We start from the raw sequence: 26600 nt of genomic DNA, 5'->3' as shown, positions 1-26600 counted from the left end.
TGGCAATATGGAAGACAGCTTTCCGCATCAAGAGCCTTAAGGAGCTGCTGCGCATAGGCTTGGATGGTGTGCACATAAGGAATTCCAAAACCAGGTTAAGGTCCTTCTGGGAGCATCACCAAAGGTTTGGGAGGAAGGTGTGTCAAACCGCTAATGAAAACGTTACAACTGGTGAATTAAACAAGGATGGTTGGTCCAGTAAACACAGAAACAACACAGAAACACCCCCCAAAACTTTCACTGTGCCCACAGCAAGTCCTTCCTGAGCTAAGGAAAGAACAAACAAAAGAATATTTGAAAGTTTTTCCTGTAAGGTCACCACACCAGGCCACAAATTTGTTCAAGGGCCCAGCGAGTCTCACACCAAAACAAATGCAGTTTACCACCTACTTCAAGTAGGTGGTAAACCACTCGCAAACGAGAAGGGGCTAGGGACCACTGCCTGCCCTTAAAAATGAAACTGGAAAGTTTAATTTTTCCTTCTTTAAATGCATAGGGGCCGATTCACAGAACTAGCTTAGGACAAAATCCTAAACTTACTATTTTGGTATTCACAGAAGTTAGGATTTTGTCTTAAGTTTGTCTTAAGACAAACTTAAGACAGACTTAAGAAAGACTTAAGACAGAAGACAAACTTAAGACAAACTTAAGACAGACTTAAGACAAACTTAAGACAGACTTAAGACAGACTTAAGACAGACTTAAGACCAATTTAAGACAAAATCCTAACATAAGTCTGTCTTAAGTCTGTCTTAAGTTTGTCTTAAGTCTGTCTTAAGTCTGTCTTAAGTCTGTCTTAAGTCTGTCTTAAGTCTGTCTTAAGTTTGTCTTAAGTCTGTCTTAAATTTGTCATAAGACAAACTTAAGACAAAATCCTAACTTCTGTAAATACCAAAAGTAGTAAGTTTAGGATTTTGTCTTAAGTTAGTTCTGTGAATCGGGCCCATACTGTTTTCCTGAAAAAGCAGTCACAGACATGGAGGTCTGCTGACCCGGGCAGGCCAACATCTCTGTGAGTGCTAGCCATTCCCAATGGGGTCGCAAATTGAGCTTGCCTCATGAATATTGATGAGGCATGCAATTTGCGACCCCTTTGGGAATCACAAACAGTGTCTGAGACACTGTTGTACATTCAGTTTAGCGAGTCGCAAATTGCGAGTCGCAGTTCTGCGCAATTTCCGACTCACTAAACCGAATGATTGACTATCTGGCCTATGGTCTGGTGCTCCAGCCACCTCCAGAGGTGCAGAGCCTCATGGCACAGGTCCCCAATTCAACCTCTTTTTGCCATACAAAATGGCGGTAGTGCTTTATGTGAGAACCTGCACCAGCCTCACTTTAATGTACAGCATGAGGCTTTGAGGGCCAAGCAGATCACCCGAAGCTCCAGTAGGGTGATGTGGAGAAGGCTCTCTGCAGGAGACCAGAGGCCTTTGTTATCCACCTCCACCAACCCAGCAGGGACGCATCTGTCACAACTATGAGCTAGCCCTGGGTGGCGATGAGAGAGCAACCTGCTGTGGGTCAGACTGGCATCTGACAGCCACCTCGGCAGGTCCTGAGCCATCTCCTTTGAGTGTGAGCGTTTTGAATCTATTCATCTAAAGAAGGGAATTTAATAGGTGATGGTCAAGGATAGTAGGCATGAGGCTCCTGTCCTCTTTCAGGATGATGAGTTAAGAGTGAACATCCCTTGCCTTTCTCCGATACGTATTCAAAGTGTTCCTTGAAGAGTAAAAGATAAACCTCCTAGGACCCATATGCCTAATGAAATGGAACCCTACCTAGAGAGGAAATGTTGAATCCTGCCTCCCACTGGCCTGGCATGAGCTTGTAAGGACAAACTAAAGTGACTTGGGAGTCGATGCAGGGGGAGGATAAACTAGAGGACCCTGCTTCCCTGTGCAGTGTCTGTTGGTGCCACATCTGTAGCCCCAAAAGGACTGTACTGTACCACTGCCTTAGAAGGCTGATTTTGCCTTTAGGCCTACCCCCTAGAATAGCCCCAGAGTTTTCTGAACTGAGAGTGAAATTGACTCACCGGTATCAATAATTCCTTATATTGTGTAGTGGATCAATTGTCTTTAAATCTTTTTAGCAGAAGTCAGCTTTTTTCTGTGAACAGTCTGGACTCATAGAAGACATATCCATTAAGGATGCCAGCACATCGCAAGAAGATCCAGTTGACCTCATTCATGCATGATTTTAAAGCACAAGATGGTGTCAATAGCTCTGTAAATACTATTGATAGTATCCAGACTTGCACAAATTACATACTTCGCTGTATACTGCTCATCATGTAACGTCTGAGGCAGAGAAGCTCCAAGGTCCTCTGGAATGATCAGCAAGATCTCACTAACCACATTCCACCAAGCATCCATGTACCTGTCCAATAAATAAACTGCAAATATGGACCTAAGGGCCAAGCTTACAGAAGAAAACATTATTTCACCAAATGCATCAATCCATCGGAATTTCCTATCTGGAGGATTGGTCAGGAAGGAATTAGGATTTACCCTGCTAAAGGAATAATGCACAATAAGGCTTAGTGTTTTCGGTTAAGAAGTCGGGATCACTGAGAGAAGGTCTATGTTGCTTGGCTACTGGCTGGTTGACTGGCAAGAAAGAACAAGAGTAGGACCATGTAGCCATCAGACCATCAATTGAGGGAATCATTAAAATGGTAGGGAGGGGTCAGATGACGTTATCCTTGTCTGGTTGGAGAATTTCTATCAGAACGCTGTTTTTTGTCTCAATGGAGGGCATCTGCAGATCTAGGACCTCAGGTGACCTACTGCAGACAATTCACTCTTCTCCATGGGTAGCCTATGTGGTGAGTCAAGTTCTGTCTCAGGGGAGTTGTCTAGTCCGCTGACATTTGTTAAGTCCAAGTAAAGTGCATCATCATTATAGTGATGATGCATTTTACTTGGACTCATCCCCTGCCTCCTCATCATCATCAGTGTCCTCAGGGGCCTTATTGGTTTCCTATGTTGAGTCAGAATCCCAGCAAAAGGGCGTGGAACCTCTGTTGATATTTGTGTCATGGTAGGTGCATCAGGTTAGAATCAGGTGCTGAAAGAACAGGCTGCACGTTTGTAATCTCGTACTGTGACAAAGGATGTGCTTCAGCAGAAATCAGTTTGGGGTTCGACATGGGCCTCATACGATATTCCATTGGTGTCAGTGGAGTTGGTATTGGCGTCGGTGCAAAGGGAACCATCGTGGATCTTGGAGTTGGTGTGGATGATTGTAGAAAAGTCATACGAGCCCGGTAGCAGGTCACACGGTTACAGATGGTGTTGGGGGGAGGACCTGCTGATAGCAATCTCCATGGGGCCTGAAGGCACTCCAGTGGGAGCGTGAAACCCACCAAAATATTGCTACATGGCCTATTTGAAGAGTGCTATCTGCGGCTTGGTTAAGGATGGCCTGGAAAACTCCCGCCACAATGAGACCAGCTGAGAAATTGGTTCGGGAACCGGGGACTTCAAAGGGGTGCGATGTTCATCTTCAAGCACTCACATCTTCTCTTTCGAGGTAGAATGGTGGGAGGGCATCAAGTCATGCTTCCTCTTTTTGTGTTTGTACTTGGACTTCAACTTACCCAAAGACTTCTAGTGGTAAGAGGATGATTTGTGGGAGTGGCCATGGGACCACGACTATGCCTGTGACTTGGAGTCAGCAAGACATGTGCTTCAACCGTGATCCGTGCTTGTGTTCAAAGATGCAGAGCTTAGCCTGCTGGTTCCGGATCACCTTCATGTGTATGAGGGCACACTTGTTGTACCACTTTGTATCATTACTCGAGCTCAGGCACCAAAGGCATAACTTGTGTGTGGCCATGACCAACCTTGGCTTTCTGCAGTCTTGGCAAGGCTTGAATCATTTTTCAAGGGGGACTTTGTTTCCTGGCACACTAATATGTTTGGAAAGCGACAAAAGTTGAGAGTGGAGCTCAGGAGCCGTTTTGGAAGGAGTAGAAAGACAGGAACTGAAGACCACACATGGATGGCACTTATATGCCACACTGCTCTGTCACGTCCAGGGCAGTATGGAGCTAATATAGAGACTTACAAAACATCACCAGTTGGTGAGTGGAAGCACTGCTGTTGAAGTTCTCTTGATTCAGTTTGGTGCTTGGGGATATTCTAAAGGTGAAGAATCTGTAGTTAGAAGTATTCATCAGAATCCATTAGGCAGACGAGAGCACACTGGCTAAAGGAAACACTGGTATAATTTAACATCAGAGTGGCAAACACCAAAGGGCACAACTAAAAAAGACAAGAAAACAAGAGAAGCAGGTAAAGAAGAGGATAGATCTTTTCCAAACACAAGGAGACCAGGCACCTGTTAGGGTGACACTGGCATGATTAGAATTAAGCTTAGGAACTAACACCCTAGACACGAATCAGAAAAGTCAAAAACACCACATTGCGAAGAGTCTGAGACACACCCAATGTAACCTCACTCACAATAATTAATCTCAACTAGTTATCCTCCTCACGTTGTGGCTTATGCCCACTCTTTGAGTCAGGAATGCCTATCCCTTCGCTTTTCTGTACCTAGTCCAGACACACCTCAAGAGATGGTGTGTTCGGTGTAGTGGCAGGGTGCTTCCAGGGAGAGGTTGAGGTTATGGATTGACTAATGCATTATTGTAATTGTATTTATATAGCACTTATTACTTCTGATGAGGTATCAAAACGCTTAATCAGCGAATAGCACGCTACTTTGGGACCTAAAAAGCATTAGTGGTGAATTAATATAGGGAAATATGAAATTAATTTAAGCGGTGGACATGTGAGTCTGTTAGTTGGGTTGAAAAGGATAGTAGAGGGATAGAAGAGGGAAGGGTCTAGAGAGTGTTTATTTGGAGATCTTAGCAGCAGGAGGAGGTTTGGAATGAGTAGAGGGGAGGGGGGAAGAATCAGAGGGAAGGGGTTAGAAAGACTTGCTTGGGAGATCTGAATAGTAAAAGAGGTATGATATGAAGGAAGGAGGAAAGAGTCTAGAAACGGTTATTTTGGGGTCATAGTAAAAGTAGAGTAGGGAAGAGTCTAGAAAGGGTTATTTTGAAGCTCATAGTAGTCAGTAGAGGACATATTGAGAGAGGTATAGGGCGAGACCTATGGTACTGTATTGGAGAGAGTAGTAGAGTGAGGTTTGGGATGAGTCAGAGAGTTGAAGTAGAGGATATATTGAGAGAGGTATGGGGTGAGATATAGGGTAGTGCATTGGAGATGCTGACTTAGGAGTAGTAATATATATATAAAGATACATAAGTACATGGAAGGTATGTATGTATAGGTAAAGTAATATATCTAGATTTAAGTTGTATTAAATAAACTCAGACTTTCAAGTGTTTGTGTACTTAAGCTATTTTATTTGTAAATTATATATATTTCCCCCGCAATTAGTGAAGAAATTGTAGATGAATAGTTAATTTTAAAAATGTATTTATTTGTGCAGTGACCTATACAAAACATATTAAACATTGAAAAATATAACCATAAGTTATATGTACATTTGTTAAGCAGAACTAATGGGAACACTATATATTTATAAACAAGATTAGTATACAGATTTATACAGAGGAATACACATATCTAGGTACACATTTATTATAATCCAAATAACTGCTTACATACACAGGAATATGCCGTATATTTATGTTGGAGTATGGTTGTTACGAGGGGAATAGCCAACTCTTGAGTAGTCTTCTGAAGATAAGGTAGTATCTGTGGATCTTATATTTGGGGGGTGAGTTCCTTCGTTTGGCAGCTTGAGCAGAGAAGGATGTGCCACCTATGATAGGTTTTTTCTTATAGGGTGGGATTGTAAGGCGAAGTGCCAATCTAGAGAGGAGATTTCATTGTTGCATGTATTTGGTGATTTTATTCCTAATGAAAGGCGGCCCTGTTCCATGTATTACTTTGTGGGTGATGCAAAGTAGCTTGAATGTGGATCTACTGGAGACCTGTAAACAATGTAGGGCCTTCAAGGCAGGCGAAATGTGGGTTTGTGTCTTTATATTTAAAAGTAGTCTGGAAGCAGAGTTCCGAATCTATTGTAGTCTTTTCATAGTTACATGTGATCCGTGGTAGAGGCTATTGGCGTAATCGAGTTTAGAGAGAACAAGAGAGATAGTAGCTTTTGCCTTGTGTGGAAATACCAGGTGGGGCAAAATGCTGAGTTTTTATAGTAAGGAAGCTGGATCTTCCCAGTTTGTCCACTTGGGCATTCATTGATAGCTTGGAGTCCATGGTAGTTCTGAGGTTTCTTACTTTCTTAGGTCTTTAAGCAGTGCTCCCAGATTGTCAGGCCAGGCGGCGAGTGGGATCTAATTATTCCAATCGCCACATGTGAGTATTTCCGTTTTGGAAGCATTCAATTTGAGATGGCTTCAGTTCACCCACAGATCAACGGCTCTGAGGCAACTGAAAATTTGTGGGTTTCCAATGTCTTTGGCGCTTTCCAATTTAAGGAGTATTTGTGTGTCATCTGCATAGTTATAGCATATGAGGTGAAATTGATTGATCAGTGCCAGTAATGACTTCGATGATAGAACCCTCACTCAAGGGACCCCTGCTTTTGTGAAGTACGGTTTGGATGAGAAAGGGGGGGTATGGATGACATTTGTTTTCTTTTGAAGGTAGGATGTGATTGGGTCGAGAGCAGAACCCCCTATGCGCGCTTCGTAGATTCTTTGTATTACAGTGTCATGGTCAACCGTATCAAAGGCGGCTGAGAGGTAGAAGAGAAGTGGTGCAGCAACCACGTTCCGGTCAACTATGTTCTTAAGGTTATCCCAGATGGCAGTGAGGGCAGATTCTGTGCCTCTTCCTTGACGGAATCCTGTTTGGAAGTCTGAAAGTATGGAATTATTTTCAATTAATTATGACATCTGTGTGAATGCTACTCTTTCAATCATTTTGCCCAGAAAAGGTCCATTTGTAAATTAGTGAGTAGTTTTCAGGGTTGGGGGTCTATGTTTGTTTTTTTAAATAAAGGGTGTATTGATGACTTTTTTTAGGTCTTCTGCAAATATTCCCTAAGTTAAGGAATTGTTGATGATTCTTCTTACTGGTGTGGCAGTAGGTAGAAGAATTTTCTTGAAGGGGTGTGGTGGACATGGATCAGAAGTGCTGCTGGTAGGCCTGCTTGCTTTGACCAGGTCCATACATTTATTGTGTGATATTTGTTGGAAGGAATGCAGAGGCATGGTAAGCCTACTCTTGGAGGGTTGTTTTGGAAAAGCTTAGAATCTTACCCTTGTCATACATGTCACCAGAATAGTTATTTGTCATGAGGTTAACACTCTTGGAACATTCTGAGAAGACAGTTATGAAGAGGTTGTACTGCCAGAGGTCAGTGGTTCATCTGTACTACTGCGTAAGAATAAATCCTGCATTGACGCACATTCTCTGTCTCAAGTGTGTGACTATATCATAAGTGGCTTCATTCCTGCAGGTATGTCTGCCATCTCAAGGGAGTGTCACCTATGGCCGGCTGGGTGAGTCCACCCTCTAGCAAACTTTAGTCAGGAATGTCTGTCCCTCTATTTATATATACACTGTGTCATAGACAAACTCTAAGATACAAACACATAGCAGATAAGGTAGTCCATGAAAACAGCTCTATTGGTTACACACAAACAAAATTGTCAAAGATTAGCCTGCAGTGAGTAGAAATCCAATGGCCACTTTAGGGATGAAGAGACACTCAGATTGTAGCGCAGACTCCAAGCACTCAGGTGGCGAGTAAGTTTACTTAGCCTGTGCCTCTGTGTAGCCTTGTGATCGCTGCACCACATCTCACCTTCTGGGATTCTGCTTTATGCCTTGGATACTGGTTCCTTTCTCCATTGTTTGAGGACCTATGGTCATCTTTGAGGCTTGTGAATATTTTGGCTCCTATCACATCTTCCAAGTGTCTTTTTCATTACCCTGCACTGTAATTTATGCTTGACACTTTCCCTTACATCCTGCTGAATACCATCCCTGTGTTACTATCTTCAATAGACCGCGGAGAGGCATCACTCTCTTAGTAACTACTCCTAACTCTACATCTTGTTTTCCATCTAGTTGCGGAACCATCTTTAAAATGGGATACGGGGAGACAATTTCCTTCAACTGTAATGGCATGGAGGGCCAGTATGTTAGCATCCTGATCACAGGACGCAAGGAGTATCTGACCGTGTGTGAGATGCAAATCTTTGGTGCGTTCACATCTTCGCCTACAGCGATTGAGCCGATGCCGATGCCGACACCAGCTGAGTTGGCCATTACACCAGGTGAGCCCTTGTTTAGTGTGCTGACCCCAATACCAGGGGAACCAACACCTCTTTGCTACACATGCACTAGGTGCGACAACACTGGCACCTGCTGAGCTCACATCTACACCAGATGAGCCTAAGCTTGCTGAACCAGCTTCCACAGCACAGTACTGTTGAGGTTCCAAGGCCTCCCCCTGAAGAGCCTGGCCAATCTTTGATGAAATTCTCCTCAACACCTGAAGAGGTCCAGCATATTCCTGATTAGCCCCCACCTACACCTGATGAACTGGGCCTAAGTCCTGAGAATCCACACTTCCATTTACATCCAGTGATCTGCACTGCATTGCTTCCCTTTGCTACTTATTACTCAAAGTACAAATTTCATTCTGTACTTAATTGCACTGCAAATGTGTGGCTTCACACATTTGATGCAAGATAATCTACACACTAAAACCAGTTATCTTACATTCACCTAAAATGGCAGACACTCACCAGGGACCTGGTAAGGAAAGGGCTACACTGAAATTGCACTATGGACACACAAAAGTACTTGGGAGAGTTCCTGGCTGGGTCGAGGAAGTGCCTTAACCTGCCCCAGGTACAACATAGAAATGGTGCAAAATGTAGCAGAATGTAGTCATGCCGTCATCTCAGACAGTGATTCTTCGAGTAGCGGTTCTTAACCTGTGGCCCGGGTACCCATGGGGGTCTATGACACCTACGCAGGGGGTCCATGACTGCTTACAACATTATATAATATTAACAGATTAATAGAGTATATATCAATAAAGCAGAAAAATGCTAACTTAAAATGTTAAACCATGCTGTAAATATAAGCACTCTGATTGATTCATAGGAGCAGTGCATCAAACAGAATATAGTACGGATGGTGAGTGGCCTCACCTGAATGCAGAAAAGCTCCAACCTACCCATAAAACTTTTGTTTTTTTGAGAATTAAATAAAATATTTCCCATTTGCTGTATTTGTTTGATGAATGCCTGTTTCTGTATTTTCTGCGTATTGTTTTGCAGTTCAAATCATCGAAATTGCTTACTCATGTGTCCCTGCCTTTCCAGTAATGACGTGTTGAGGGTCCATGGATTTCAATAATGTGTCAGTGGGGTCCCTGGATTCCAGTAATTATTAAGTGGGGTTTCCACAGAAGTCAAAAGGTTAAGAACCACTCCTCTAGAGACATCACACACAGGAGCAATACAAGACCTGGACCATAAATGTGTGGGAGGAGCGATGAATACAGTCTGCGCCCCGCACAACATTGGAGTGATAGGTGTTTTACATCGCATATATAAAGTGCCTTGCCATTTACACTCCCTACTTAACTTGCAGTGCAGAAGCATGGCATCTTGTTTTTTTTATAAAACTTTTTATTAAACAATCTTCGGCATATCATCATTTAAATCAGTACAATACAGATATTTGCATGACAAGCAAGGCAATACAGTAGCAAATGATATGCAGCAAAAAAACTTTCAAAGGAGAGGTAGATCGTCAAGCTCGATACTTTGTGGGGGGAGGACAAATATCTGCACGATGGGAGTTCCATTGCCACCAAATGCGGGCCCATTTCTTAGGGCAGCCTCGGGCAGTAAACACTGTCTTTTCTCTGAACGTACACCAGTCCATATTACCCTCCCATACCTCCAGAGTTGGCGGGGCTGCCGCTCCCCAAGCCTGAGCAATATTTCTCTTTGCCAGCATGAAGCCCAAAGTTGCCCATTGTCTTTGTTAAGTGTTGATATCAGTCGGCTCCCATATGTTTAGTAGGCATCTGCGTGCCTCCGGGTGGATATTGACTGTCAGGACAGCGCTCATCACTTCATGTACCTTCTTCCAGTACCTTTGGACTAGAGTACATTCCCACATAATATGCATGAATGTGCCAGTGAGGCCACATTTCCTACGGCAGTCCTCCGTTTCAGCTCTTCCCATCAATACCATCCGAGGGCTGGTCACATATACTCTGTGTAGGATTTTAAGCTGGACTAGCCATAATCGGGCCGATATGGCAACCACTCGGGGAAAGGAAACCGCTTCCTGCCAATCTTCATCGTCCATTTCTATCCCATCATCCACCCATATCTGTCTTAATGTTAAAAGAGGGTCATCCATGTGATTTATCAATTTATTGTAAATTAATGAAATGGTCTTGTCTGGGACATGGCCGTCCAATATTCTGTCCTCTAATGGTGACGAGTCGGGAAGGGATGTGCCTCTAGGGAAGAGGGAGTTTAGTGCATGACTGACCTGATTGTATCGAAAGAGCTCGGTATCAACGAGTTCGTATTGAGTCTGAAGGGCAGCAAAGGGTTTTACTCCACCCTGTACCCATAGATCCTTGATTTGCGATATGCCAATCAAGTGCCATTTATCAAATCCCTGGAAGGACCACAGATTGCCCAGTTGTGCAGAGTCCCATAAGGGGGCAGCCAATGTTAATTTACCTTCCCACCCCAGGGATTTAATCGCCTCGTGCCATACCTTAACGGAGTGTCCAGTGGGCCCCGTGAGTTTGGATAGTGTTGGTGTCGAATAAAGGGATCGATTATAATTTCCTCCAGGAAGGAGCCATTTATCCATCTGATAACCCGGGTTGGTGAGGCCTCCATAATTACTATGGTTAATGGCTGCCAGGTGTGCAACCCAGTAATATTTTTTATGTCAGGTAGGCTGATGACGTCATCGTACCATTTTAAAGTGAGTTTATTCAGTGCAATACGTGGTGATCCGTTCCATAACAGGTCTCTCTGAAGACATTCAATTTCTTTGAAGTATTTCGAGGGGACTGGGTCAAGTGAATTCTGTAAAACATAAAGGAAACAGGGTAGGGACATCATTTAGAAAAGAGTCTCCTTACCCAATAGGGAGAGGGGGAGGGACTTCCAGCTGGCGATGTCTCACCTTAGGCGGATCAACGGAGGGAGAAGATTTTTTTCATATCGAAGTACAGGGTCCAGGGAGAGAAATATACCCAGGTACTTGAACCCAGTGGAGCTAATCTGGATAGGGCAGTTGCGGGGTAAGACAGGGGGCCTCCCCAAAGGACATAGAGGTGGGACTTAGTCCAGTTAATCCTAAAGCCAGAATATTTACCAAACACGGATAAGATGTCAAGAACTGCAATTAGAGACTTTCGGGGCTCCGTTAAATAGAGTAGTATGTCGTCTGCTTACAGCGAAATGTGGTCTTCCCATTCTTGTGACCAGCGCATACCACGAACAATTGGGTCTTGGCGGATCCATGCGGCTAACGGTTCCAGCGTCAACGCAAAGAGAAGAGGAGAGAGTGGGTATCCTTGGCAGGTGCCCCGGTGGAGGACAAAGGTGTCTGATTTTTTGTTAATCACCACGACTTGCGCCATTGGTTCCGAATATAGAAGACGGACCCATCGTATGAATTCCTGGCCGAACCCTAGCTTTCGAAGGACCGCAATGAGGTAAGGCCATTCGATAGTATCGAATGCCATAGTGGCATCTAGGGAAACAAGGACAGCCGGCTCAAGGATTGTGCCCACTCTGCCAAGGACACTGTGGGCACGGCGTAGGTTTAAGGCAGTATTCCTGTGTGGTATGAAGCCAGACTGATCCGGGTGCACCAACTCCGATATTACGTAAATAAGACGGTTTGCTAGAACTTTAGCGAGGATCTTTGGTTCGGCATTAAGGAGGGAAATCGGCCTGTAAGAGGCACAGACAGTTTTGGGTTTGCCTTCCTTTTGTATAGTTACAATGGTGGCTATACCTTGGTCAAGTGGGAGCATACCTGTTTCTCTGCTTTCCTCAAACATGCTTTTGAGATGAGAGGACAATTTGTTGGGGCTGAGTTTGTATAATTCTATCGGGATGCCGTTCGGGCCGTGAGCTTTTCCCGAATGAAGTGATCTAATCGCTTGCGCTATCTCATCCACAGTCAGGGGGCTGTCTAATAGGCGCTGATCTTCTAAGGAAAGAGTGGGGAGTTTGATATCCCGCAGTAGTTCAGAAGATTCATCCTCAGTGTAAGATGCCACTGCGGTGTATATTAAGTCAAAATGCCTAGCAAACCAGTCCGCTATGTCTTGGGGATCAGTCAAGCAAACATTATTAGCATCGTGTAGGACTGGGACCAACCTGCTCGACCATTCGCGTTTGTCAAGCAAGGCTATTAGTTTCCCAGCTTTGTCCCCGAGATCATAGATCCTACAGAGTTTGTCTCTCCCCAGCGTTTTCGCCCTTTCTGTAACTAGTGCTTTATATTCGTCTTGTTTAAGTCGCAATAGGTGAGCTGACTCAGGTGTGATCGCAGTTTCCATCTCTCTCTCTAAGCGATAGATCTCGTCCTCCACATTTGCGATTTCCTTATGTCTTTCTTTCTTTTGTCCGGATATCAAAGATAAAGTCTCTCCCCTAACCACTGTCTTAAAGGCTTCCCATAGTGTCTGAGCGGAGTTCACCGTATCCGAGTTTTCAGCAAAATATGTGCCTATTATCTTAGTGAGTTCTTGACGGATTTTGGGGTTGCGAAGATGCCAGGGGTTAATGGGGGCTATCCTACCCACCATAGATTGATCAAGGAGTAAATGAACCCATAGTGGTGAATGATCCGAAATGCCCCTAGCTAGGTGCCTGATTTCGTGGATGAGTGAGATTTGGGGGGTGGGGATCAAAATATATTCTAGTCTGGATAGGCTGCCATGAGCCCCGGAGTGAAAAGTGTGTTGCATACTTTCAGGGTTATAGGTGCGCCAGTCGTCTACTAGTCCCATGGCGTCTAGGAAGTCTAGTAAACATCTATGTGAGGGCCCTAGTTCACGTGGTGGGTGATGATCAAATGTACCCGACCCCACAGAATTGAAATCTCCTCCCAGCAATTACACTCCCTCAGGTAATGAGAGGAGAGTGGTACGCAAGTCCTGGAATGTGGTAGTCTGGAGGCCAGGTGGGACATAGACGGAGACTAATGTTACAGTTCGTCCCTCCCAGGACCTAGTGATACCTACATAGCAGCCCCTATGATCTGTCCCAGTGTGGTCTACATTAAGAGGGAAGGTGTTTTTCAACATTATGCCCACACCTCTTGAGCTTGTAGTGAACCCTGCATGTGCCACCAGCTTATACCCAGATCTACATAGTGCTTTACATGAGCTGCAGATCAAGTGCGTTTCCTGGAGCAGGACAACATCAGGGGCTTGCTTTCTAATATTTTGGAGAACTATACTACGTTTAACCTTATCTCCAAGCCCGTTGACATTCCAGCTCAGGACCCTGGCACTTTTATACCACTGTGTATGCATCACAACAATAAACGTCATCCGTAGCCTTGGTCATGCGAATTATAGAATTTGTAGAAGTAACAACTCTAACGTGAGTCACACATACATCTCCTTCACGTCTAACCCTATACCCTTTTCCCACCCACCCCCAACTCCCAACACCCGCCACCCTGCTACCCTGCCCCCTAGGCGCAAAACTGCCCAGTCTGAACTTGCAGAGTGCCTGTCGCCCCAATGAGTTAACTAAAAGTAGAAAAAGAAGAGGGAAATATCAACGCTCCGTCCACTTGTCCCCCCGGCAACTTTCTAAATAGTAAGACTCTAACAGGATAACCTCTCAGGTGCAGGGCTAACATGGTAATTCAAGTCTAATAATAAAAACCATTTGACTCCCTTCTCTTGAGCAGACTGCGAGATGGCCAACAATACCCCCGGGGTCTCACCCCCTATCCTGTAAGTCCGGATCACCATCCCCATCTCTGATTCTGTTATCTACTCGACTATCGAGCAAGTCCGAAGCCACCGCTGGATTGTCAAAGAACCAAGCCCGTACCTCCGCCTCCACACGAAGACGGGCTGGGAACATCATTGCGTACCTGAGTCCCTTCTCCCTGAGCCTCCTCTTGATGGTCATGAATGTTCGGCGTTGTCTTTGAACCAGTTGCGTAAAGTCAGGGAAGAACAAGAGATCTGCATTTTCGTATCGAAGAGGGGTTACGTTCCGAACGTGCTGGAGGATCGCGTCTCTATCTCGAAAGTTAAGAACTCGTGCTATCAACGGGCGTGGAGGTGCACCAGGTTTGGGCCGTCCGTCCGGGACTCTGTGTGCCCTCTCAACAGTAAAAAAAATTCCCAGGCCTTTGGGCCGAAGGAGATTAAGTATGAGATCCTCTACAAACAGATCTGGAGCCGGCCCCTCCACTTTTTCAGGCACACCAAGAATACGAATGTTATTACTCCTGGTGCGGCCCTCGCAGTCATCCAACTTACGCTCGGCCATTTCACAGAAGGATTTATGGTCCTTTACTTCTCTTTGGAGTAGGGAGACTTCATCCGTCTAGCTGGCTGTTTTTATGTCTAAGTTCTTGACTTTTTCGTTCATTTTTGTGATGTCGGCGCGGATTAAATTTACGTCGATGGAAATAGTGTCCATTTTGTGTTCCAGGGAATCTTTTACTCCATTGATGGCTGCCATAACATCCTAAAGTGTCAGCTCCGGGGCGGCACCCCCGAGGTCTTCTGATGCCTTAGATGTGTTATGTGAGTTTGCGGGCGAGCCCTTAGAGAGGGTATAGCGATCGAGCTTGTTAGATTGGACCTGTTTCGTAGTCTTGGCACCCCGGGCTGCGCCCTTTTCTGAATCATTCCTCCCCACCATTGTGTATGCAGCCCGCAAGGTCCTCTAATTGTAGCTGATCAGGCCTCCACTCCTCGGCACAAGGCAGGAAGGGAAGGGAAGTGGGGGCCGCGCTCAGACAGCTACTGCTACAGTCCCGGCTGGGCAGGAGAGACCGTGAATTGGACAGTAGGGTATTCCCAGGCAGCTGCTGAAGTGTGCCCAGGTGTCCCCCAAGCAATCACTCATGCATCACCAGTTCAGCATACTCACAGGAGGAAGTCACGAAGAGTAGCCACTACCTTGCTGGGTGAATGGAATGGCCGCAAGCTTGAAGGCCCGGATGGTCCCCCAGCGCAATGAGTTGCGTGTTGTCAGTGCTGCGCAAACCCTTGTGATCAGGATACACCCGCACAACCAGCAGTGCGGCCAAGGCAGGGCCCAACAAGACGTCCAATATCAGATACACGCTGCTCACACCCCAGATAGTCAATGGGGCCCCTGCAGCTGGGTCCACAATCATTACAGCACTGCTCCGCAATAGTAGAAGACACAGGGTGCCCCGATGGTAACAGGTATGCGCTCCCACTCTGCAGCTGCAAAACAGTGGGCTTACACCAATGCCCGTCACGAGGGGGAGCCGCTGCAAATAATCACAGATCCCCGGTGGAGCCCCGCAGCTCGACGGCCGATATTGCTGGGAGGTTCGGCGGGGCACGCACAGCCGAGCAGGCCGCGCAGCTCACGGGCAGGACCCGATGGAGTCTGCACCAAAGCCACCGATAATCAAGTTCCCAGGCGGGGGGGGGGGGGTCAAGAAGAGGCGTAGCGCGGCGTTCCCTTGCAGTCGGGAGCCGCCGCTCCCAGATGCAGCAGCGCCCACCGACCTCAGTGCCGGATGACACACTGAAAACATTTTCTTTCTTTCAGGTAAAACACCAGAACAACAGTTCACTCAAGGTAAGCAGGTGATCACAGAGACAGTATGCTCTCCGAACAAAAAAAAAGTCTGGGGTTACACTGCAGAAACAATGGGCTACACTACGCTGATATTGACGATATTACAGCTACTTAACTTTGCTACTGGAAAGTAAGTGTAATTAAGAGCAAGTTACTCACCTTAGCAACTTCCAAGTCCATCATCGCCCCTTTCCTTTTTTTCTAGGATCATCCTTAACCACACTTGGAAAATTTTGGAAACCAGCAAAAGTAGTACAAAATAAGAGGAGGCAAACTCCTTTGGCACGCTCCTCCCCAAAATACCCCTTCAGTCATCTTTTTCATCAGTTCCTTTACCATCTTTTTACTTGAGGGTCTGAACAAGTAGAGACAAAGCTAGCGAGAAGCCCCTTAAGAGATAGGGCAGGCAGCATATAAGGGGATATATGGGATGAGGGTATTATCGATATCTCCTTATACATCTGTTGACAATCGTTTGCTTCATGTCTTATGGAACGGGCAGTTTAACCACTCCCCTTCTACTACACTGAACAGCATGCTGACACCTTTTGGTAGAGTGGTGCTAAGTAAACATGAGAAATTAACAAAATAAATATGCATCTAGCGTATAGCATTTAGTCTGGGTCCAACATGTATCCACAAGGTAAATGTATCAGACTTACATGAAAAACCAAGCAGGAGCACAAGCCACAATTCTAAAACATACAGGCTTCTAGATTCATTCAACAAATCATGGATTTTTTAGAAAACAAGGCATGACATAAAAAGTAGCCTACCTTTCGGAATTATCATTCTGGTGGATGTTCTGTTCACGTGCAGATTACTCACCCTTTGAATATTCCCAGATGACCTGGCTAAGGAAACGTTTGTAGAAGCTCTCCTGAACCAGAAAATGGGGTCAGCTTCTTCTCGCCATCAGAGACAGCATGGTTGGGACGTCACTTGAGCCATATATCGCCACTCTGGAACACGTACATGAGTACCTTGTCCATTGTTTCCCCAAGAACTTTAAGGCAGAAACAAGGACAGCTCAGTGAATAGTGCAGTGGAAGCAAATGAGAGCCTTATTAATAATTAGAAGCCTCTGACACTCCTTCAGAACAGAGAATGGACTGGATTAGTGAGGACTCTGCAGGCAGACAGAGTATCCCCCAGAAAGACTGTTACAGAAGGTAACACCATCTTCTTATGGCTACCCCTACCAGCAGACTCCTCACCTTTTGTAAAGATACAACAGCAGTAAACCCTTCTCAAATAATGGATCTGAGCGAAGGTTCAAACCAGAAAATCCTGCTGTGTGGAACAAGCAAAATGGTCATATCTTCTCACCGCGAAACCGAAGAAATAATGTGTTGGGAATTTGGTACGAGAAGTCCATGTCTTGACACAACAAATTGCCACTTTGAGTTTGCCCCTGGCCAGAGGCGAGGTCAATGCTTTCCCTCTGGTGAAGTGAGCCTGAATTTATTCTGATACTTCCTTTTTGGCGAGGGTATAAGAAATCTTATTGCAGAGGATGATCTGCAATGACCGAGTATTCCTGAGGACTGACTTGCCTTTCTTGTTGCCTACATAACCATTTAAGAGCTGATCATCAGATCTGAACTCCTTTGTTCTGTCGATAAGAGAGCAGACTACCTGAAAAATGTCCCGCCGATGTAGGCTCTCCTCTTCTTTGGTGGCATATGTAGGGGAAGAAATGTGGAAACTGTAATGGATTTCCTAATATGAAATGGAGTTACCACCCTAGGTAGGAAAGGCACTTTAGTTCTGAGAATCAACTTTTTGAGGTAGAGGTAGGTAAAGAGTGGACGGACACATGGCATCTGCAGCTCACTAACATGTTGCATGGTGGAGATGGCCTCTAAAAACATTTTGAGGGTCAAACGCTGACCCTGGAAGCTGTGTAAGAGTTCGAACGGAGCCCTCTCTTTTTTTTTGGGGGGGGGGGGGGGGGGACTTGTATATCATGAAACTTTCACCAGAAGCTATCAAGTCACTCTAGGAATAGTTTTAATGGGAGTCAGAATAGAACTGGACCAAGGCCTGAAAGTTTGCCCAACAGCGTCACCAAGATAGCTTTGGAAAAACCATGTTTTAAGCAATTTCCTAAATTCAAATAAGGAAGATTGGTAAAGTTGACGGTAAAGTGTTCCAGGGTTTTGTCATTTGACCAAGGCTACTTCAGATCGTAGTGTACGCCTAGAGAAATAATGCATAAATCTCCTAGATAAATTATTCTGTTTTGAAACAGATTTTGATATCTCCTACTCATGAGGTTCTCAAGAGAAATGTCAAAACAAAATTAAAGTCCCATTGGCGAATAACAAAAGAAGAAAGGGGCTGGCATGTAGGTCAACTCCTTCAAAAATTTCAAACCTAGAGGGAACTTGGCGAGATAGTTGATCTGGTTGATAAATGAATGACATTAGAAACAATGGGGTGAACCTCTCACCCCATTTCTGGACGCACAGCGATGAATATGTGCATGCCAATAATGCAATACGTTAAACCAAGTTTACTCCAAAATTTATTCAAAGCTCATCAGAGTTATTCACGGTATCCAGGATTTATCCATGGTCACTTGTGAGACATCTCACTTTCATCACTGTAACCTCAAACGCTACAGACATGCCGTGGCCTTAATCGGTAGCTAGGAGTGCATGTAAGTGATCTTCGTTAATCCATCACGGTAACCCAATGCATTTCGGGCCTTCTCGTGGCCCTTCGTCAGGGGTATTCTACAATTGAAAAACAACGTTTCAATACAAGAACTTTCCAAATCGATGTTACTTTGTACATGTTTAAACATTTTACAAGCGATTATCTCGTAATCCATTCGTATATCAACATTTTCCCGCTAATCGTGACCATGAACTGCCACGAATGTATTAATGTCCACATTTCTCTCCCTCTATCTTCCTAGTTCTCCTTGTGTAATTCTCGTAAGTGCACAACTTACAACACGATGCTTTAGTGAATCTACGAACAAAGTGTGACAATTCCTATGCGCGCTTGATTCAAGATGCCATATTTCAGTTGGCCTTCGAGGTAAATTTAAGCTATTTGAGCCCTTACCTTTACAAAAACATCCTTCTCAATCCCTTTCAGGTGATCTACTAACTATGTTCCATCTCCAATCTACAATTTAAGCACCTAAAATCAAACCCCGCCCTAAAGTGAGGCCGAGGGCACTCCTTTTAACCCTGTGTTTCCCACTGCACTCAATTTACGTGATCTTAACTCTCCCATCGGCATCATCACCCTATAACTACCCTCATTTTTTCGTGTATTCGAATTCGTTCTTTAAACTTATTATATGTGAACAGAAGTAACTCTGCATTATAATTACTAACGATCTTCCTAGTGTCATTACACTACAATACCCACTATGCATTGCGCTCACTGTCTTAAGAAATCTGGATCGTTCCTGAACATTAACCTAAAATCCCCGCCCTCCATGTTGATGTTAACAACGTTGATTGAAAGGTATCATATACAGCATATTTCATACTGAAAAACTGATGATTCACAGTATTGTATGATCACTATTACGAACGTGTTTGTTGTATACACAAGAACATGACAATAAAAACATCTGAAGTGTATAGTGTAACAGTTTTAAAACGTAGTTTAGAAAATTAACTTCTGAAGATATGTTCTTCCAATAGTCTCTTAAGTGAATTCGTCGTGATTGTTCATTCGTATCCTTGTTCAATGGGTGCAACTCGTCTAGAAAGGCAGACAATAGGTAATCCAAAAGAGAGTGACAAAGTGCACACCGTTTTTTTCAAAAGTTTCTCAGTGTTGCGTTTGTTCGCGTGCTGGCCCAGAATCGTGGTCTGCCCAAAGCCACGTACTTATGAAAGACATTAGAAACAATGGGGTGAACCTCTCACCCCATTTCTGGACGCACAGCGATGAATATGTGAATGCCAATAAGGAAATACGTTAAACCAAATTTACTCCAAAATTTATTCAAAGCTCATCAGAGTTATTCACGGTATCCAGGATTTATCCATGGTCACTTGTGAGACATCTCACTTTCATCAATGTAACCTCAAACGCTACAGACATGCCGTGGCCTTAATCGGTAGCTAGGAGTGCATGTAAGTGATCTTCGTTAATCCATCACGGTAACCCAATGCATTTCGGGCCTTCTCGTGGCCCTTCGTCAGGGGTATTCTACAATTGAAAAACAACGTTTCAATACAAGAACTTTCCAAATCGATGTTACTTTGTACATGTTTAAACATTTTACAAGCGATTATCTCGTGATAAATGAATGCCATTTAGGCAGCAACGTAACCTTCAACTGGGACCACTCCACAATGCTGCTGGGCCAATAAAAGTGGAAGAGGTACAACATCAGAAAGGTGTGCCTTCCGAAGATCCACAATTTCATTCATACGCCATGCAACAAAAAGGTTCCAATGTCTGGTATAAACCTACTTTGTGGAGGGGCAACGAGCTGACAGGATAAGGTAAGCCACCTCTGACAGTAGGTGAAAGGAACTCAGCTGTTCTCTTTCAATCTTCAGGTATGAAAATGGAGGCCCTGGAGATTAGGGTGCAGTACCTGACCTTTCGACTGCAAGAGGAGGTCTGCTCTGAGAGCGCAGGTCAAGTGGGAGACACAGGTAGATGCTTAGGAGGTCTGCATACCACACCATTTTTTGGCAAACTAGAGTGATCAGAGTGAACTGAACCCAGTCCTGGTGCAGCTACCTCAACCCTTTAATAATCAAGGGCATTGGGGGAAATGCAGAGTGAAGCAAAAAATTGTACAACACCCAAAACACATTCCAGAAGGCTCGCTGCAACATAAACTGGAGAGCAGTGAACGGTAGGCCACATGCATTTTCACAAGTGTCAAAAAGGTCTACCTGAAGAGTGCCCACAGGACAACAATGTCCTGAACCATCTCAAAAGGAGTTAATATTCATAGTTGGCAAGATGATGCCAAATCTGGCTATTTGCTTTCATGTTCAGAGAACATGCCAGATGGCTGGAAACTAGCCAGATTCTATGTATATTCGCCTAGATTCAGAGCCTTGTAGTTTCCCTACAGAGAAGACAAGATTCTTGGCCTCGCTGCTTGTTAACGCACCACAACCTGTTGTCTGTAAATGTTTTGACCAACTGGCTGCAAAAGGTGTGAAGGAAAGCCTTAAATACCAGGTGAATAGCCCTCTACTTGAACCGACTGATATGTCGATTTTTGCTTGCTCTGAGATGAGAGGCCTCTGACATCTAGTTCCTCCTGATACACCTCCCACTCTAAGGCGGAGGCATCCATCCCTACTGTGGCCACTATTGGCTGTGGGCAAAAAAGCATCCCCTGTGTCAAGCTCTCCTCTACTGACCATCGAATACGACACAATGCTGGGGAAATGCTGATGATGTCCTACAGATAACCCAGCGATAGAACTATTGCAGACAGAGACACCATTGGAGAGCCCTCATGTGCCAGAGCACATAAGTGACCAATACGACGTAAGAAGCCAAAATACCTAGCAGGCAAGAACCATCAGGACTGGAATTCACGCTCCCTCCCGAAACTTTTAAATCATATCCTGAATAACCCCGATCCTCTGGAGAGGAGGAAAAGCTGGTAGGCATGTTGTGTCCACTACTGCCTGTACGAAGAGGCTATATGAAAAAAGAGGTAAACTAAAAAAAACCTTGAGAGCTTGGGCAATCTGTACAAACTGGGGCAAATGGCCCACAAAGGGACAATTTGTTAAAATGTTTAAGAACTATTCAACGATATATTTGTGTACCCATGTGTTTACATATGTAGAATCAATCAATTGTTATGTTGAGAATGAAATAGAACATTAGGTGTGCAAATGCAAACATGTTTAATTATAAACTGCAGGGCTGTGTTAAGAAATAAGCAGATGAACACGGGGCACATTTTCAAGCATGCAACATACCATATGAAGTGGAGGTGCAAGAGGGCTCTAGGTACTTGGGCAATATGATGAAGAAACCGAAGCTGAACAGCAGAGATGCTGAGAGATTCAGTTGGTCTGACACTGGCTGCGGCAAACGCGCCTTGATCAGCCAAACATCCAAGTAGAGGACCACTGAGACCCCTGACCGGTGCAGATTTGCCACAATCACTGCCATCAACCAGGTGACCACTGTGGGTGTTAATGTTAGCCTAACCGGGAGAACTGTGAACCACAGGTACCTCCTACAGAATCACTATGTGGGTGTATGCATCCAGCAAGTTGAGGGACACCCTTCAGTCTTCTGCTTCCAGTGCCAAAACCATGTGAGCCAAAGCAGCATCTTGAATTTTTACTTGTGCAGGCACATTTTTAGGGCCCTTAGGTCTAGGATCAGAGACAGGCCAACATCCTTCGAGGGACCCAGGAATTACAGTGAGTAGCAACCTTGCCCAATTTCCTCCTCTGGGACCAACTCAACCTCTTCTTGCAACAGAAGTAGCATTGACTCCTATTGGAGAATGTGATTGTGGTCGTCTGGAGAGACTAAGTGAAGAAGAGTGAGGGGGTCTCTGTTGGAAAGGGATGGCATACCTCCTTTATGTAATTTGTAGAATCCACTGTTTCCTGCAGAAAGGATGACACTCTTATTCCAACAGGCTTCATATTTTCCCTTAAGGCAGCTTTCCTGGAGGTGTGGGCAACAAGGAGGTTTGCTAGACCCATTTGCATTTGGGCTTGCTCTGGCCTCTGTACACCCTAAGAAATTGTTTATGCTATAGGACAGGCTAGGAGGGCGGATGCTAACCACAAGGCAGCCTTTGGATTAGTCTCAAAACTTCCAATATGATCAGTGGAGGTCTCAGGCTGGAGACGAAGCTATACCCAAACATTAGGCAGCCGCCCTCCAAGTTTTAAACCGTTCCATGGCCAAATCTGCTGTGCCGCTTAAACAGGCTAGAGTCATCAAATGGCTAGTTAGCTTATCCGTTGCCTAAGAACCCTCTGTAACAAAGCTGTGTATGCATTTTTAAGGCAATAGAAGAACCCATGGGTCTGCCTACGGAATCCATAGTGTGCAGGCATGCTCTGAAGACCAGTCTGAAGGCATTCTGACCACCTCACTTCAGGTGGTCTGGCCGACTGAGCACCACCTTACTTGCGCTCTACAGGAGTACTGGTATACCTGGCTAGAAGGCAATGGTGACCGCTTTGCTAGGTTTTAAGCAAAGAATACCTTTTTTGACCATGGCCTCTGGTTTCTTTGGCCCTTTGTTCGAAGGCACCATAGGAAATGCTTCTGGATTCTGCTTGGAGCAGGAAGAGGTTTGGAGACCAAACTTTCTGGTGATGGATGGCTAGAGAGGAAGTCAGGATCCTCTTGTAATGGTCTACCTCAGCAGGAATACGTCTTTTGACTGCCGGGCCAGATATTGGCTTATCCCATGCCACTTTGATGGACTCAATCAGAGCTTTGTTAGTGAGAAGAGAAGTTCTGAAGCTGTCAAAGCAGGCTGCAAGATCTCAGCGAGGATGTTCAATTTGGTCTCAAATGTAGGAAAAGCCCACTCTAGGACCTCCTACACCTTCCACAAAACTACTATAAATGAAGCTGCTCCAGGGGGGGCTGGCCACAAAGGGCACTCTATTTCCAAATTCTGGCCAGGTGACCAGACTGCTAGCATTTTGTAGTGCTAAATAGTCCACAGTGTCTAAATCTGCAATAGGGAACAAGTTGGCCACCTCACTGCTGTAATCATCATAAAGGGCAATTGCTTGAGATATCTGTATGTTATGAGCGACTGACTTAAAACTGTCCCCCACTGTCGGCCAGTACTCTTGGCACAGGCCAATTATGGGGGCCTTTCCTGTGCCTGGCCTCCTCTGCCTAATGTTGTGCCTCCTTTCTGGACCACATCAATATTGCTTTCGACTGCACGGAAGGTCCTTGAGGAGGTGTGAAGCCTGTGATGATGGCATCAATGTTGATGGTGCCACTGAAGGAATTGGAGAAGGAATCATCGGCAGAGTAATGTACGCCAGTGTGGCTCAGCCGGCACTGGGAGTATGTCCTGTGGCACGTCTCTGGGGCAGATTGACACCAGAGGCACACCTGCGAATGGGGGCCAGAACCTGGGGCCAAAATTGCTCCATTGAGCCCACCTGCACACCAAAGGGAACTGAATTGTTCTTGCACTCCATCCCAGCATGCAGGAATTGTGCCGGATAGGGGCCTGGCGCTGGAAATTCTGTATAGTTCAAAAAGGGCTCTGTCATTGGACTGAAGTCAGGGAAGGGTTCTTTCCCTGGTGTGATGCACACTGGCTCTGGCTAATAGGAGAACGCTGCTGGAGAGCATCGAACAACCTAGTAGGAGTGACATCTGGGTGAGGAGTTGTTTCATCTTCTCCTGTTCTTATTTTTCCTTTTCTTTTCCTTCGAAGGCTTTGAGGACAAAAGAAGATTGGGCTTTGATCCTGACCCTGAGAACAATTGACACCAACCTTGACACTCTTTGCATGCACACCATAAACTGTTTTGCCTCACATTTCTTTTTATCACCTTTGTGTTTATGAGACCACTCTTGCTACAAGGCTTGGACTTATGCTTTGGTCCCAAACACAACTCGCACTGTCAGAAATGCACATTTGTCCAAGGTAATAGTAGGAAGTCTTAAAGCCTAAATTTTTAGGGAAGACATCCCCAAAGCACTGCAAAAAGAAATCATTTTTGAAAGAAATCTTCACGAGAGTAGCTCCAGATCCACCCTGACACGCACAGAAAGAAGGGAACTGACCTAATGGCCCCGGTATGGCACCGTTTGGCTCCAGTGACTAAAGAAATAGCCAACACTACCTACCAGCAAGAAAGAGCTATGGCAAAATCTTCCAGATCCAGCCTGGTGGCATTGGATGTTCAAAGGGAGAGGAATGTGCATGTACATGTATCGATCAGAAGAGTAGAGTTGGGATGCTTGTAGTTCTCCAGGCAAATATTTATGCAAGTCTTTATAAACTGAGAAAAGACATTAGCTTCCCAGCCCAGTGAAGAAGAAGCTTCAGAAAGGCTGTGTGTTTCTTATGGAATAACGCAAGCAAATCTGACTTGCATCTAAAGGTCAGATGTAAAGAGTTGTGGGAAGGAAATTCTTATGATCTATAGAGAAAGTGATAAATCCTCTGTTTGAGGATTCACAGCTGGTGAAATTACCCGTGCCATAAAGATAGAACAGCATAGGTGATCTTGTTAGAGTATTCTCTACCAGCAGTGAATTTTCCAAAAAAGGATTTACCACTTCCACCACAAATCGGAGCATATTTTTACCATCCTACACTGATATAGGCCTCAAGTTTGCTGAAGTGCGTCTTGGCTAGAGTGTCCCTTTGTAGGAGCATGCTCATCCTCAGGAGAAAAAAAGACTGATTCTCAATGCCATATGTCTGACAGGCAGAGGTCACATGGCTACAATGTCCTTTGAGTGACCAAAGGACCCTTCACACCTCTACCTTTACCCGGCAGTGCATTAAGACTACCTCTGGGGAAGGGAACTCCAAAAAAAAGCTGTTGTTCTCTATGTTAGACGAAAGGCAAGAACTAGATGATGACTCTAGGTACAAAGCAAGGATTCTATTCTCTTGGGAGGACAAATGCCACCACCATCTTGTGGCTTTGTTCCAAAGGAAGAATTGCACCGAAACTGAAAGAAGAATATGGATGTTAGCCTGACAGGAGATGGAGGACTTGCGATGTACCTCAGGAGAAGGGCGAGAAACTCTGGAGGGACAGCAAGGATCACAGAGATGGATTTTGTGCCAATGCATTCAATGTAGTTATTGACACATAAAAAGCAGAGCACCTCTCATCAGAGTTGCTGACCATTCGATTTAGGGGGGACACATGGAGGAAATACGTCTTTTCTGTGTGACAACTCTGGATTTTTCGCCCTTTGCTGGGCTCATATTTTTGCTTGCTGTAGAACTTTGTGCACTTTACCTCTGCTAACCAGTAGGAAAGTGCCTGTGCGTCCCCCTTTTCAAAATGGTTGAATTGACATGACCCTAATTGGCATTTTTAACTTACCTACAAGTCCCTAGTGTATGGCATAAGGTGTAATCAAGGCCTGCAATTTAAAATGTCACTAGTAGTCTTCAACATCCATTGTGCTATCCACTACAGTGGCAGTGCAACCACAGCTTTAGTCCTAACACTATCCCCTAACTGTGGGTATCCTTTTGACACTATAGTGTCAGTCCTGTTTGAGTGCCAAATCCTGCTTGGCAGGTTCGCTAGGTGCAAATATAACACTTAGGGCACACTTCAAATGGAAGAGAACAGGATGCTAAAACAATTCTTGTGGATCTGTTTTCTGGTCACTGAGGGACTCTGCTTTTGTCCTACCAAACTTCTGGTTTATTGTAGGCACATTAGCTGCCTCAAACTGGATTTTAGTGTTAGATGTGGGAGGACACTACAATTACCATAGAACATTCGTCACACACAGTCCAGCTCTCAGAACCTAACTTTAGTTTGGCTGAAGACTTTTACCATCTTAACAATGCAAAAAGTGGGCACGGTTGGCCTCAGGAACTTTGACCCCATGCCCAGGAGTCATTCCCACCCGCTGGCTATTGCCAGGCATACATGTGACACCTCCAGGCTCCCACTTCAGAAAATGTCCTGGACCTGTGGAAGATCAGAAGAGGGATGGACCTTCTGTGTGTGACCTAAAAGGAGCTCCGAAGGACTAGACCTGCTCCCTCTTGTGCGCAGGACAAACAAGTGGACTCCGAGCATCATAC

The 26600-nt window shown here is 45.0% G+C and overlaps 1 protein-coding gene across 4 annotated transcripts in view; it reads left to right on the top strand.

Annotated features, from left to right (window-relative positions):
- LOC146833312 (pentraxin fusion protein-like) overlaps positions 1 to 26600 on the top strand; it is a 213326-nt gene that overhangs the window by 131687 nt on the left and 55039 nt on the right. For all 4 annotated transcript variants that reach the window (XM_085601030.1, XM_085601028.1, XM_085601032.1 and 1 more), the window contains exon 13: positions 8088 to 8296. In XM_085601030.1, coding sequence (XP_085457156.1) covers positions 8088 to 8296 — 209 coding nt within the window. The remainder of the gene's footprint in view (positions 1 to 8087; positions 8297 to 26600) is intronic.

Source organism: Triturus cristatus, chromosome 4_2, assembly GCF_964204655.1.
Source record: "Triturus cristatus chromosome 4_2, aTriCri1.1, whole genome shotgun sequence".
NCBI classification, from domain to species: Eukaryota; Metazoa; Chordata; class Amphibia; order Caudata; family Salamandridae; genus Triturus; species Triturus cristatus.
This window is presented reverse-complemented; position numbering and strand designations above follow the sequence as displayed.